At 40.4% G+C, this 14,699-nt stretch overlaps 1 protein-coding gene across 1 annotated transcript in view; it reads right to left on the reverse strand.

Moving 5' to 3' along the window:
- SEMA3D (semaphorin 3D) overlaps window positions 1-14,699 on the reverse strand; it is a 134,773-nt gene that overhangs the window by 11,661 nt on the left and 108,413 nt on the right. Inside the window, exons 12-17 of the mRNA XM_032106293.1 lie at window positions 14,337-14,559; window positions 11,183-11,271; window positions 9,331-9,372; window positions 7,943-8,100; window positions 5,866-5,930; window positions 3,524-3,663 (exon numbers count right to left, since the gene is read on the reverse strand). Coding sequence (XP_031962184.1) covers window positions 3,524-3,663; window positions 5,866-5,930; window positions 7,943-8,100; window positions 9,331-9,372; window positions 11,183-11,271; window positions 14,337-14,559 — 717 coding nt within the window. The remainder of the gene's footprint in view (window positions 1-3,523; window positions 3,664-5,865; window positions 5,931-7,942; window positions 8,101-9,330; window positions 9,373-11,182; window positions 11,272-14,336; window positions 14,560-14,699) is intronic.

A 14,699-nucleotide genomic window follows, 5' to 3' on the forward strand; every position in this document is an offset into this window, starting at 1 on the left:
AATCTGCTGCAGGAAGGGAGAGAGAGAGAGAGCAGAAAATATAATTGTAATGGGAGAAGTTATGGTAAGACACTGGTTAAGCAAAGATCAAGCTATATATTAAACATGACCTCACTGTTTCTATCACATATGGTATTTTTGTCAAATTGAAGTACTTTGAAATTAAAGTCAATTACTCTGATCTTTGGATTTTCTATGAAGGTCTCCAATTAGCTTTTTATACTGATGAACTCATTTTCACTGGTAAGTCAAGTTAGAAAACCAGAAAACCTCAATTTCTGGATCTGCAAATTATCAAGGGATTAATATTTTAACCAGTTAACCCTTATTGCTCAAATAGGAGGAGTGATTATTCAGCACCTCTATAGACCTGGTCATTCATTTAGGGATTCATACCTGAAATTAGGAATTTAACTTCAGGTACTTGAAAACATGTAATTTCTAGATTAATATAGTTATCTTAAAAAGTAAACAAAAAAGCTTCTTTTAAAAAATTTTCTTCTAAAAATGATATCGACCAATATGATATATGCAAACTGAGTCTGTTCAGGAGTTCAAATCCTTAGGATCATGAAACTAACCTGGGTCAAAATACTAGAAATTGTTATTATTAGAATTTTCTGGGAAGATTCAAACAAAACTAATAGCTATACACTGTCTTCAAGCAACCCAATCCTCTAATCATCAATGTCTGCTTATGCATTTCCATAGGCTATTATCTTCAGATGGAAAAAAAAAAAAACCAAAAAGCCCCCCAAAAACCCCACAACTAACAAAACCACCCTGGGAGCTGAGGAGCATGTGCTTCAACTTCTGTTTTGCCAAAACTAGATCACAGAGGCACTGCTGTGGCTTTAGGCACAACATGTGGTAAAAAGCTATTTGCCTACTTTTAACATTCATGTAGTAGAAAATCTGCGCAGATTTCTCCTTCAAATTTTCTACTAAATTTGCTCAGAGGTTAATATGGCCTTTTAGAGAAGATTTACTTTTCTCATGCAAGCAGATGTCAGACTGTTTACACAGAGCAAGCCCAGTAAACATTGCTGTTAATGTGCAAAGATGAATTTTGTGTGCTTGCTGGGGCTTCTAATGACACCACACATGTGCACACATTCCCTAACTCCCTCCCAATGTGCACATCCTTGGCATGCAGGGCAGTCCTGCTGTACTGGACATCACCACGCCTGGGTAACTGGTATTTGGCTCAGAACAAGAAGGAAGGGCCAAGTCGCTGCCACAACAAACCTTTTGGAACTACAAAGTGTGTCAAAAAAGAGTATAGCCTTAATTTAGGCTATGCTATATATATTAGCATGCCGTAACTTTGCTCAAAGTTGGTTTGACCTGCAGTTTGTTCTACGATCAAACAGGAAAGACAGCTTGAGCTTGGTTCCATGACCTTCAGAAGCCTATCTGAACCTGTGATTTATGAGAAAATCAACTGATAATATCATTTTCCCTAAATTGACACAGATAAGACTCAAAAGCAGACCTTCAAAAGAGGCTTTTAAGTCTTGAAAGTATGATTTCTTATGATATAGGAATATTACATTCTTCACAGGGAACCAGCTCCTTTGTGCAAAGTTTGTAGTTCATGGTATAGTTGCAATACATTGTTTTTAAAAAGGTTGAGTCTTCTCAAAATTTGACATAACTTCCCATTTATAAAAAAATAAAGAAAAAAACCCCACACACAAGAAAAGGAAATCAACAAGAACAATCACCCCTCCACCCCAGTCAAAAACCTGTTAACTATCTGCTTAAATTTACTTTAAAATTAGTCTTAAACACATGGTTAAAATTAAGAAAGTACTTTACTTGTTTCCCTGATCAAATATGTGAGTGCATTTACAAACTGCTGCCTTAGGGAAGGTGATCACAGAGTGTCATGTACAGGACAGTAAAGGTAACTCCATTTCAGTAAAATGAATGACTGTAGGCCATGAAATGCCAATACACTTTTAGCTGGGTGTGCACTTCAACCTCCTGTGGCTGAGAGGGTGCTTGGCCACCTGATCAGAAGGCAAATTATTTTTTTTCCACATATGGGCTATAATGGACATTAGAGGTAGTATTTCAAACCAGTAGTCTCTTTCTTTTGGTGTTCAAGCACCTGTCTAAAAATTAATCAAGCTTTTTTTTTCCCCAGCAGAGGAAAAAAAGTTTTGTCAATCCAAAACATATGCAAGAGAAGGGGAGTAAATTAAAAGTACTGCAGTGTTACAGTCAATTTACAACCTTGTGGAAAAGATTTTGTCTTACCTGGTAGAAAATCAGAAGTGTCTGGTATCCCCTAACTCTGGCTTTCTGGGCCAAGACATAACTGGGGTTGCAACTTTGGGGTGACTGCCATGAGTCACATCTCACCCAGAAGTGATTCTCTCATGGACACCTGCCCTGGTCTGCATCTCCCCAGCCTTTGGAAAAGACCAGCACATTTTCTGCACTCAGGAAGTCTCATAGGATGAATTATCACTGACAGTGGAAGACCAGTTGTATGTTTGATAGCTCCTGTCATTTAAACTAATTTTTGTCCTGGAAGAACATACAACAAATAAGCATATCTAGCACCTGGGACCAGCTCCCTTGAAAGGGCAGTTCATTTCCCTTCTCCTTCCCCGTTGCCATGGTTGCCATCACAGCAGGACTTGGCATCAGACACAAAATCACTCATGTAAGAGAAAGGCTATGAAAACTCCCGAGGTTTGAAACTCACTCACAGACCCAGTCCAAACCAGTCCCAGGATATTGACCTTCCAGGCATGTTGGAGAGGCCCTTTGTCACTAGCACAGAAAGAAATCATCAGGAAATTGTGCAGGAGGTTTGCAGCGACCTGGAGGCTTCCCCAGGGCCTCTCCATCAGTGAGGACCCCAAAGCTGCACTCCAAAGGAATTAAGGGCCACCACAAGTCTCACTGCTTTCTACACCAGATGCAAGGAGCAATCCTTAACCTGACATCTCTGCATCAGAGCAGTGTCCCATTTAAGAAAAAATCTCAGACTCCACTAACAAGAAAAAAAGCAAATAAAAAGCCTTTTAACCACGCAGACCATTCCTTCTCTGGGGAGAGATGGAGAGAAGCAGCAAACCATACATGCAATTCTTAGCTACACTGCTTAACATAGTAAGGGAAAGCAATCAGACACTAAATAGAACTGAGATTTTATTGAAACATAGGGTTTTGAACATACTTTTACCTACAGAAGTAGATGCGTTAATTATCGGACAAAACAGCTTTGACTTTTTATCACTGATTTATATTATCTCCGTTTTTAACTTTTTATGTCTAATAGGATGAGCAGGTAAGTCAAAATAAATACCAAAATCTGCTTATGATACAGTGCAAATGGTTTTCTCTCTTCCTGACTGCATGACTCAAATGGTGATTGCAGAATGCTATGTGATACCTAAGGTGAGGCAGGGAAAAGTAAAACATCGACTAATCCCAATAACTCCTGCCTCTCAATGCTCAGCTGAATTCTCTGTGGAGGAAACCTGCCTTGATGACTATAACTTACCTCTTCTCGATGTTCTTCTCCAGAGCGCTGAACATACCACCTAATAGAGGCTTGCTGGGACTTAGGAGTACATTCCAGAAAAGTTGAATTAAATTCAATGCCAAAAATCACCTTTTCATCAGCAGTTTCATGACTAATGCCTGGAAAGCAAACATGGTAGAGGAGATTAACCCTGACCTGCTTTTTAAAGCAATGGGAAAATAGCCTGATTCAGAACAGATGCTATAAGAGTGAGTGAATTATAAAAAAGCAAAAGGAAACTTAACTTTTAGCTTAAACTATAACTATGAGGATTTAGAGGCGGCTGCTAACCTTCCTTCAGTGCAACTGGTTTTTAAGGAGGTCAATAAAATCTGTATCATGAGCTTGCTCCATTTTAAAGTTGGGGCTTTCACCTTTAAGGAATTTAAAATCTGACCCATATTTTTCCTTTAAGTAATGCAACTACTAAACCTGAGCTAAACCTGCTGAAGTTAGATTGTATGGTCTGGTTTGTTCATCCCAAGCACATTAAAGGAGTCACAGGGATAAAGTACTAAAGTTTGCCTCCCTTCAGTGTAATTTGAAATGCTCTGTAGTATGTTTCAGACCAAACATGGAAGGAGCCATGAGGAGATCTGAAATCCTTTCTTGGTCTTCTGTAAATCTGAGCAAATAATTTCTAATCTCTGCATCTTCATTTCTCTTTCTAGTCTGTTTTATCTGCACCTTATCTACCTTAGCAAGAGACTAAAGATGTTTCTTATGCCCTCTGAATAACAGAAAGGAAGGTGAAAGCAGTAGTGTCTCCTGAATCAAAAGTTAGCTCCATGTCAAAATTAAAACAATTTTGGATCATGCTTTCAATATAACAAGTACCTATATGAGTTCTATAGAAATTCAAGCTCTCTGCATTATTTCCCTGTGTCACTAAGATTTCAGGAGAGCCAAACAACTTCATGCAGCCAATGAAGTGTCTGGGAGAGAACCTCACACAGCAGAGCCCTGAATTTAAATAAGTTTAAGGACCACAATATTACTAATTAACAAAAATGGCCTGAATGAGCCAAAAGCCTGGAGTGACACAGGTCAGCTTAAAGGGTTTAGGGCACACAGGAGTCACCCCAAGTGGATAAAACTGCTATTGGTGGCACTATGTCAGGGCAAAGAATTAATACCAATTTCTGTGCTACAAGACTTTAGATTTGTCTAATAAAGCTAACTCTTCCAGTATCTCTTTATCCTTCCACGAAAATGTGACACTGTCAGCCTTTCTGCTAGGGTTTCTATAACCTTGAGCTTTGCACAGTCTCAGATATCAGTGTTTGGAGAGTCATGGCAAGCAGCAAGCAAGGAAATTCTGGCCCTTGGGATGAACAGGAGTTTTGTCGTTGACTTTGATGGAAATCTTACCCTGACTTTTTAACTATGTCTGCAAGCACACATGTACAGTCAGAGCCCTCTAGACTGTGCAACAGACGTCAGGCTTTGATCCCGTGGCAAGCAGCTCTGATTTCTGCACTGCCTCCCACTGAGGTCTGCAGCAGGCACCGAGCACCGCAGCAGCACGGAATAACTGGAGATCAGTGGGAAGGGATGGCTTGTCCCAAAGCCAGTGTTCAACGTGGTGATACAACCAATACTGTTTTGTCTGGATTGTTCACTTTAATAAGCAGCTAGAAGAACCCCAGACAAAGCCATGGTTGGGTTTGAATGCTATTCATTTATTTTACGCTGCCACAGAGATTGCTGTGTAACCGCAGGGTTTCATACTGACAGTGCTCGCTGAGAGAGAAGGGCTGCAGATGCCAGAGGAGCAGCCAGACCCTTTGGCATCTGAAAAGAGGGTGTGGGAAAGGGAGAGGGAAGAGGGTAGGGAGAAGGGGGTAGGTTATTGTTAATAACAGGAGCATTTAAGTAGCTGTGGGAAGGGGCTGGTTTGGCAGCTGCAGCTCAGCCTTGGGACCTGTGTCAAGTGGCAGAGGAGAGATGGCATGTTCCCCACTCCCCCCTGCAAGCCTCCTTGTGGGATTTGCTGCCCTGTTTCTGGATGGAACATCATGCACATCCCATTAGCTAGTTTCAAGGATGTGTGTGATGTTTTGGTGCCAGGGGCACGTCTCCCTGCCCTGTGTGAGTGCTGGGGAGTGTTGCCCCTAAGGGATGCAAGGGTGATATCCCATGCTGGCTGTTCCTTTCCAGCTCCAGCTCTGAAAATTTTAACTGTGGGAGGGGTGATGGATATAAAGGGTGGGAAAGGCAGCTGTTCTGTTGAGCTTAGCAAGTTTTTGGAGACAGAGACCCTCACAGCAAAATCTGCTGCCTAAGTGACAAAAAGAGCAAGAAAGGTGAAGAATACTCACTGTCTTCCACATCCCAGCACTGTGCAACTGGGTCTCCATACTTGACATCCTGCCTTCTGGCTCGCCTATGGGAAGAGCATGCAAACTTGTAACACTCCAGACATAATTGCTGGAATGCAACAACAAAATACAGAAGAGCTCAGCAGATGTGGACTTGCATTGCTCCCACCCTACTGCTGACAATTATGGTCTTAACTAAAACCAGCCTCACCCTCAAAGCAGCATGTGGCCTAGAGAGATTTGTACAATTGACATCAAGAGAAGAGCCTGTGATTTGGGAAAACCACTGGGAGGAGAAAGAGAAAAAGCAAGAGAAAAATATCTGCCTAAAATAAGGAGTGTGTAATACAGTGACAGAAAGAGTGTCTAAACTTGCTTAGACCAGCATGTCTCTCCTGGCAGGGTAGACTGTGTTGCAAATACCTAGAAACATTTCATGCTGTAGACCATGAAAAAAATCTGAAGTTCAACAGGTGATATTCAAAATTGAGCTCAGTATTAACCCAAGGTAATACTGACTAGTAAGCCAATTATTAAAATAAAGAGAAAATAATGTATTTTAGTTTGTTAACAAACAATTGACAAAATCTGGTTATCTTTCATCTTTATGGACAGAAAAAACATAAGACAATGGTCTGAGATGATCTAACTTGCCTGCCAATCACTGGGTGTGTTACATGAACTCACCGTGATTTACTGTCATTTCAGTGTGATAGCGCTAAAAATAAACTCTTCCTCTGTGTATAATTGCATTTATCTCCCAAGAGCTACGACAAAAATGGAAACTTTTTCAATTTTTCAGTAGAAGAATTGGAGACCCAGGAAAGAACTGGTTCTTTCCTCACAAGCAGCAGCAGTGGGACCTCCCATGTGCAGAGCAACGCCTCTGAAGGAGAGCAGGTTGCCAAGGCCTGTCTGTCCACTGAGCAAAAGCTGTAGACATGCTGGAAGCATAGACTTCAGCACAGAAGGAAAACATTCAAGTAATTGATCTACTGCAGGATTCCCAGGGCCAGTCACCCATCCTTTGTTTTGGAACCACGGACTTTTGGCCTTCCCTCCAAACTGCACATCTGTTAAAAAGCATGGCCCATCGATCTCCGTGTCCCAGCCCACCCCAGACTTCAGCAAGCCTCATGTGTCACTAACTTTGCAGTGAGCCTGAACACTTGCTTTTCTCCTTTCATTTATGCTTCTCTGAATTTAGTTTGCTTTGGTTATGAGGGAGAACACATAAAGCTCCCTGACACCATGACATGATAACGTATGAGTCATTAACTTCAATGGCTCAGGACCCAGCCCTGTGACCCCTAAGGTGGAAAGTGTCATTCCAGAGCCTGAGCTCAGACCGAAACCTCACTGCAAGAATTGCTGTCAGGAGGACTTTGTCCAAAGGGGAATGAAGAGGCTGTGAAGGACTCTGGCACCAGCTAAATCAGCCAAAAACTTCAGGAGACACATCCAGCAGCTGAGGCAGTGCACTGCTAGACCCTGCAGCATGCTCTCCCTCCATCCACATCCAAGGTACTGTCCTAGCTGGTGGGTACAGAAAATTCAGATGAAGCTTCTTTCACTGTGGAAAGACTGCTGCCAGTATGGTCAAATCATGGTACTTAAATCTCTGTCTCCCTCTCATGGCTAGACCACAAATACAATTGTTGGGTTAGGTCAGGGAATTTAATATATTATTGACCACTCTGGGATACTATGTTAAGCTCTGCTTTTTAACTACTACGAAAAAGTCAGAAGCTTAAGAGAGGCTCTTGCATCTTGGGCAGAGTTAGCCACAACCTGGACCTCCATCTGAGCACCTTGTGTCTTAAAGCATTCAGCATAAAAAAGGAAAGTGATGGATTTATGATGTTAGCTGCAGTAGCCAAGTTACTGTCACACACACTTAAACAAAGCTATGTTGTCTTCACAGCTCTTTGAGCAGAAATGTGAAACATGGCCAGAGTACGAGCACATTTTGAGGCAAATGATATGCTAAGTAAAAAGGCAACAAGTTATGAATTGGAACATCTAAAATTCTTGCAAGCAGCAAGATCTTCTACAGCATGTCATGTTTTTTTCTTACCTTTTAGAACTGGGGGCATATCTGGAACAAGAGTTTCCATCCCAGGCACAGTATGGGTCTCTGGCAAGGCAGCAGTCTGCACAAGCCTTCCCATACGTGTGACATCTGTGCAGAGAGAGCTGAACCAATCCATCCCTGGAACCAATGTACAATTGTTGCTGCAAATCAGGCAAAGCAAATTAATTAGGAGTGTTCTCCAAGTAGCCAGTGTAAAAAGTTCCCTTCTTCAGTGCCACAGTTGCAGACTTTTAACCTTATCCCAGATTTTATAAAACAACGGAAAATTCCTTCTTCAGTGTAAAATGTTTCTCAGGGCCCAGTGTGAACTGGCCAGTGCCCATCCATCCCAACAACACAGCAGAGAGGAAAGGGGACTGCAGTCCTGGAAAGACACCAGCACTCAACACCCTTGTGTTTTACTACAGCACCCTTGTGCTACAGTAAAAAATTAGAAGCAAACCACGAAAAGAATGGCTTAATAACACATTTAAAAACAAGGGGCTGGATAGTCGCAATGTTAACAATCTGGGAACTAGGGGTGACCTTGTGTGAATAAACTTCATGTTCTGCTTCTGATCCCGAGGTAGGATGGGGATAATGTTTCTCCCCTCTCCCCAATGCGTGTGTGGACTGCCTGAGGAGCCAAGGGTGGTCCAAGCTGGAGCTGGCTCATGCAACACTTCCATCTGGCCTGCCACCTTTTTTCATGGGAGATGGGACCCAGCTGTGCTGTGCGTGCCTGAAAGGCAAAGTACCTCTTCCCGTGTGAGGGAGCCCTGTTGTGTCAGAGCTGCTCTGGTCACTTCTGCGGCTCAGGGAGGGGTGGCTCTGGTGTCACGCTGCCTCCTGAACATGCATGGAGCCATCACAGAGCTTGGAGCTGCCATAAAACCGTTTCCTATCAGGAGATACCGCGCTACGAATGGCCCCTGCACTGCCAGGGTTGGACCACCCAGACTCAGGCTGCAATTTCAGAGGAGGGGGACTGGTTGTGTGCATACAAGTTTTAGCACAGTGAGGCCCTGATCTCTCCTGACTACTAATAAAAATAAAAACAATAATAGTAATAATAATTTATTACTAGATTGTAAAGAGACAAATATTTCTGGAGGCCGGAAAAAGAATGTGCATTGGCTTCACTTACAAATCTCACTACCATATGACTAAAGGTTTGTTTCCCTGAATAATTACCAGCTTGGGTACACAAATTATTGTTTGTAAGCAAACAGGAATTAGGCAGGCAAACAATTTCAAACATATCTCTTTCCTTCCAGTTACACTTTAAGAGCCACCCATGGAAAGCTTGGCCACTAAGCAACAGGAGTCACCTGAAAATAGGTGTTCAGTGTACCCCATATCCTCCAGTAATTAAACAAGCTTATGATTACCTGTTTCTGAGAAATCTCCATGGTTGAGATAAACGAAGGGTGCTGAAAAATAAATTAGCAACGTGTATTAGTTTACAAATTCCCTGTTCTTAGTGAAAAAGAGAGCAGAACTTAACATACAATAAGCAAATAAAACTACAGACTCATTTGCTTGGTTTTAACTAATATGAAGAAAACAAAGCCCAACAGAAAATAACAAAATTCATGCTTCCAAAAAGAAATCCCATAAATTTCCCCAGCTGGAAGGAGGGAATTAGCTTTAATTTTGAGAGTTTGATATCTACCCCATCCTGGGCAATGAACCTTCACATCAACTTTAGTTCATATTAAGCACTATTTGAAAGGCTTAGTTGCCATTTAAGGGATACATAGCTAGATCTCTGCACCAGGATGTATTTCACGGCTATGAAAGACAGTGAAATTTTTGCCCGTGACTGATGTAAGAACAGCACAAAGCTCAGGGAATTATCTATCACCCAACAGAAGATTTATCTAAGCCTATTGTTTAATATTAATGCAGTTTGAGGAAATAAGGCATGTTTTTTCAGCCACTACCCCCTTCAATTTTCTGGATTCAAAACCATAGAGGTAGCAGTTATAAATGTTACCAATAAAAATGTGAAGGAATGTCTGCTGACTAGAAAAAAATGACCTCTTTTTTGTTTTAAATATGATATGGCACATTTTCCCTTGACGTTATGTTTTAAGAATGCAGCAAATTGGTGCACATACTGGAACTGCTCATTATTTGGCAGGCCACTGAGTAATCTCAGTATTTTCTGAGTGATATTTATAATTGGTGTCCAAGACAGTGGGAAGAAGACATAGAGATCCTTTAAATCAAAGTTTCGTCATACACATGACATATCAAAAGGCATATGGAGAAATGAACTCTTTGAAATAATTGTTAATGATCCTGTGCTTACACTTGGAAAAGTCCCAAATTGATTTATTCAGTATGGACAACAATTTGGGCTGTATAGCACATAGGAGAGAGGATGTGTGAGAAAGTAATCAAAATGCCATGGATGCAGACAAACTTTGATGGAAAAGCAAAGTGAAAACTGAAGAAGAGCTAAGCAGCATAAGAAGAAAGCAAAGTGAGAATGCAAATGAAGAAGAAACTAATGAATGGAAAAGAAAATCAGTAGGGAAGACAAAGGTTTCCATTTTTCTGATGTAAAAGTATGTTGATGTCAGCTCCCTACCCAGCACTGAAGTTAATCAGAAATTGTGCTTGTGCAACAAAAGATTCTTGGGCTTTTTACAAGCTGTATTTATGAAGAAGTCGTTGGTGTTAGCAGGGCTCCAGTTACAGAATAACCAAATCAAAATGGTCAAAAATACAGAGTCAGCCTTCACCAATAAATTAAAGCACACGGATAATCAAAGCTAACTTCTTGCTTATTTTCCTTATGTTTTCAATTCCTAATGTTGCTATTTTAAAGCATTTCTGTGCACCCAAGGAATTTTGTGTGTTTGTTTTTAAAAAATATAATTGTACCTAGGATACTCCCAATACCAATTGGGCCATAGAAAATTTCACATTAAAAATATAATATTACTATTTTAATATGTATAAATAATAAAAAATGTGGGCTCATAATTTCAAACTAGAACAAAGCAGGATAAATGAGACATTCTATGGGTTTGAAAAATCACGGTCTGTTTGGTTTTGGACATTTTTCAATCGACTTGCCCAAAGAATACCAAGGCATTTAAAAATTTACATAGTGTCCCTCTGGAAACTTGAACTAGTTCCAGTAAACAAACAACCAGACAGACAAAGCCAGTTTGGGCCATGATGTCCCCTGAATAATATTTAATTTATGTTGTGGCTATTAATGCTTACCTTGAATATCTGCAGCTCTTCCAGGACCACCTCCTCCTTAGTCCACCTCTCCTTTGTGATACTCACAACCTTCAGGACTGTGCCTATGTCTGAAACAAATATGCCTCATGTAAATCCACAGGTATGTCTCAATATGCATGGGCCATTCCATTTCCTGCCCCGTAGATAAAGCTAATCCATCAGGGATGTTGCTTTCCAACCACATCTATGCCCACTGCATCTCCTGCTGCCTGCAGAGCTCTCTCCATACAGTGCATTTATGGTTTTACTGTATGGCTGAGCCAACACAGTCACAGGCTGCTCCTGGCAGGGATGGTCCAACTCTCCTGCTACATAAACACACAAACACAGACAAGCACATCCATGCTGCCAGCTACGAGTTTCTGCACATTTCCCTGAGACAGAACTGGGGCCCAACTGACCTCAAAGAGAGCCAGCTCAGGGGGCTAAATTGGCAGAAAATTACTTCCTCTTTTTTATAGAATTAATTTATTTCCAGTATAGGTCCTTAATCAGAAGTAAGATTCATTTTAATGCAAGCAGTTAAGCAATGCACTTTTAAAATTTATTTCTTCACTTAAGGAAATCTTTAAAAAAAGACCTCCATTCAGCATCAAAATCTTAATTTAGTCATTACTTATTTAGAATCATCTAGAGATTTTTTTAAAGTTAAATCTATTCATCAATTTTAACCTGAATTCCTGCTTGGTGTAAAAAATAGCTGCTCATTTCACGTCAGACCATTACATATTAGTGAACCTTGAATGGTTCAGAACTCAGAAATTGCTCAGGGGAGTGGGCTGGGTGCTGGGATGTGGAAGTGACACAGTGCAGCTTAGTCCTAAGCTCTACACATAGTATTGAAATAATGAAATATAATACATTATAAGGGAAAGAATGAGATTTTCATTCTTCTTTTCCAAAACTACTGAAGTTCATATTACCAATCAAAGCCAAATTATGGCAGTTTGCCTCATGTATTAGAGCTTTTTTTCAGAGTTTGTTTGACATAATTGCCAAAGCCTGCACATGCACAAGTTGGCTCTGTACATTCAAACATAAAATAAGCTACTGATCTTCTGCTGCTCAAAATCTCCTGGGTTATTTGTTATATCTATATTCAGTCTCTCTATATAATTGAAATTTTATCTTTGAGTTCATTTTTCTCCTTACAATGAGTTTGGAGGATAAAAAAGAACAAAACCATGCACTTACAGAAAAGAAAACGCACTTTTAAGGAAGGCATTGCAGAAAAATAAATGTCTGCATATTATGGAGTGCCATCTAGTGACTGCATGGTACTTGCTGGTCTTGACACCTCTAAACCTGACTACTTACACTTGAAGAGATGTTTTAGTGCCAGGTAGGAACAGTTAACCTGAGAGAATTCAAGTTGCTGGTCTCTCAATATAATTTAATTTCTACTAAAAACTTTAAAATGGAGGACAGAAAACATCTGAAAGCAACCTCTACAGCCACTAAAAGAATATTTTGTACATTTTTACAATTGAACTCATCTTCTCAGACAGTTACACTTCAAATTACTTTTTTTCATTCTTATCAGAAGAAAAGTAAGTTGTAGTGAGCACTCTGAAATGCTAGGCATCACACAGTTTGGGAATGGGTTCCTGTTCCTTTGTTGACTATATTAATATTGCTCTCAGAAAGCAACACAGATTTTCAATCATCATGTCTAAAGGTCATCCCCAGCCTTCTCAGCCAGCAGGGGAGAAAACAGCACTTTTAATGGTCTTTTTTTATGTAACTGCTTTTTTCTCTGACACCACTGTACTAGCCTGGGATCATAGAGGGTCTGTGACATTGTCTTTTTCTGGAAGATACAAGTTGTGAAATGGATTTTGCTGAAAGACCTAAGAGTTCTGAGAGAGAGGCTATCTCTAGACTCCTGTGTGGGGTAACACAGATGATAGAAAACTCTTGAAGGCTGAGACAACCCACACTTCATAAGAGACAATGCTCTGTGACAATTCACTCCTTTCCTCAAATTACTTCAGAATAGCCATACATATCAAGTTGTGCTATAGACACAAAATTTGCTCATAGGCCAGGTAAAATGTTGTGCAACCCAACAGCACTGGGGTAGGATTCAAAATGAAACCTTAATTTCCCTACAGCTCACAGCAGTAGCTCATCTGCTGCACTTGGATAAACCTTGTCACCTCCATGTACATGTTTCACCTTCTCTGAGATGGGGATAATGGCAGTGACTTCCTTACTAAAGCACTCAGATCTACCAGTGAAAAGTGCTTTATAAAACCTACATAGAACAAGAGTGAGAGAATGCTGAATTATGGAATAAGAACAAAACCACCAATGGAGTAATATGGTGGATTATTGGTTCAAAAATCGTATGAACAGGTATACTGATATTCCTTAGCAAACCTTTCTCTTCAGTGATTCATCCAGTGATTCTAAATTTAATTACTATGCTAAAACTAGACCTTTTCCTTTAGGCATTAATCTATTATAAAAATGTAAATAGATATATAATTATTCATAGAAAAATGGCAAAGCACTTTTTCCCTGACAAGAGTAGCTTAACCACTCTCTCTTCAATCCTTGTTGTCACGTTTGGAGCTATCATGTTGCTAATTTATATCTTTAAAATTAGTTGAGTGGAATTGTTGCCTTAGGCTCGATTTGAAATAACTTCTTAACTGTTCAGCATCTCATGAGATAAAATGCTGATGCACTACCATGTCACTACTGATAATATGAAGTACTCCTTGAAGCTATTAAGGTAATTTTTTTTTTCTTTTAATAGTTTCATTGATGTGATTCCAGCAGGAAGCCACACTACCATGGTAGTCTGTAAAGACAGGTACTGAGTGGTACTTGGAGGGTCAAGAAAGTTCAGGTACTCTGATCCCTAAATGGTTTATCACCTAGGCAGCAGGAGGCATTAACATCCCAACAGTAGTACAACCATGAACTGAAAAATTAATTTAATTTCAGCACTTGCTTGAAGACCTGGAACCGAATCAGAAGCGCTTATATGCTTCCTGAAGCTGCATGCATAGGAAAAAGATCTTAGTCTAGAGGTTTATTCAGATTTATCCAGGACCTACTGGACTAAAGGTGTTCTAAAAGGATGTGGTTTGTGCACAATGATAGTGGAAGTTCTCTCTCATACCCGTTCCCAGGAAAATGACATCATATTGCCCGTCCTCTGCCATGACGTGGTCCACCACAATCTGGGTGAGACGATAGTCTGCGTTGATCTGCGTGAACACCGGGGCTCCTGTCACGGGGTAAACTGATTTGTACATCAGAGGGTGCCGTCTAATGAAGCTAATGACTTCATCAGGAAAGTCTCTGGTAGACTTTATGAGCGGGTCGTACGTTTTGCTTGGACACTAAACCAGAGAGAACAAGAAGATGAGAGGAGTTTTAGTAAAGAAGTACAAGTAGAAATCAAGTTTTCCACCATAACATTTGTAAAGGCAGTAATAATCCTATTTTTCAGTGATTCGTCTCATCCCAAAGCAGCACTTGG

The sequence above is a fragment of the Corvus moneduloides genome, chromosome 4 (genome assembly GCF_009650955.1).
Source record: "Corvus moneduloides isolate bCorMon1 chromosome 4, bCorMon1.pri, whole genome shotgun sequence".
Taxonomy (NCBI): domain Eukaryota; kingdom Metazoa; phylum Chordata; class Aves; order Passeriformes; family Corvidae; genus Corvus; species Corvus moneduloides.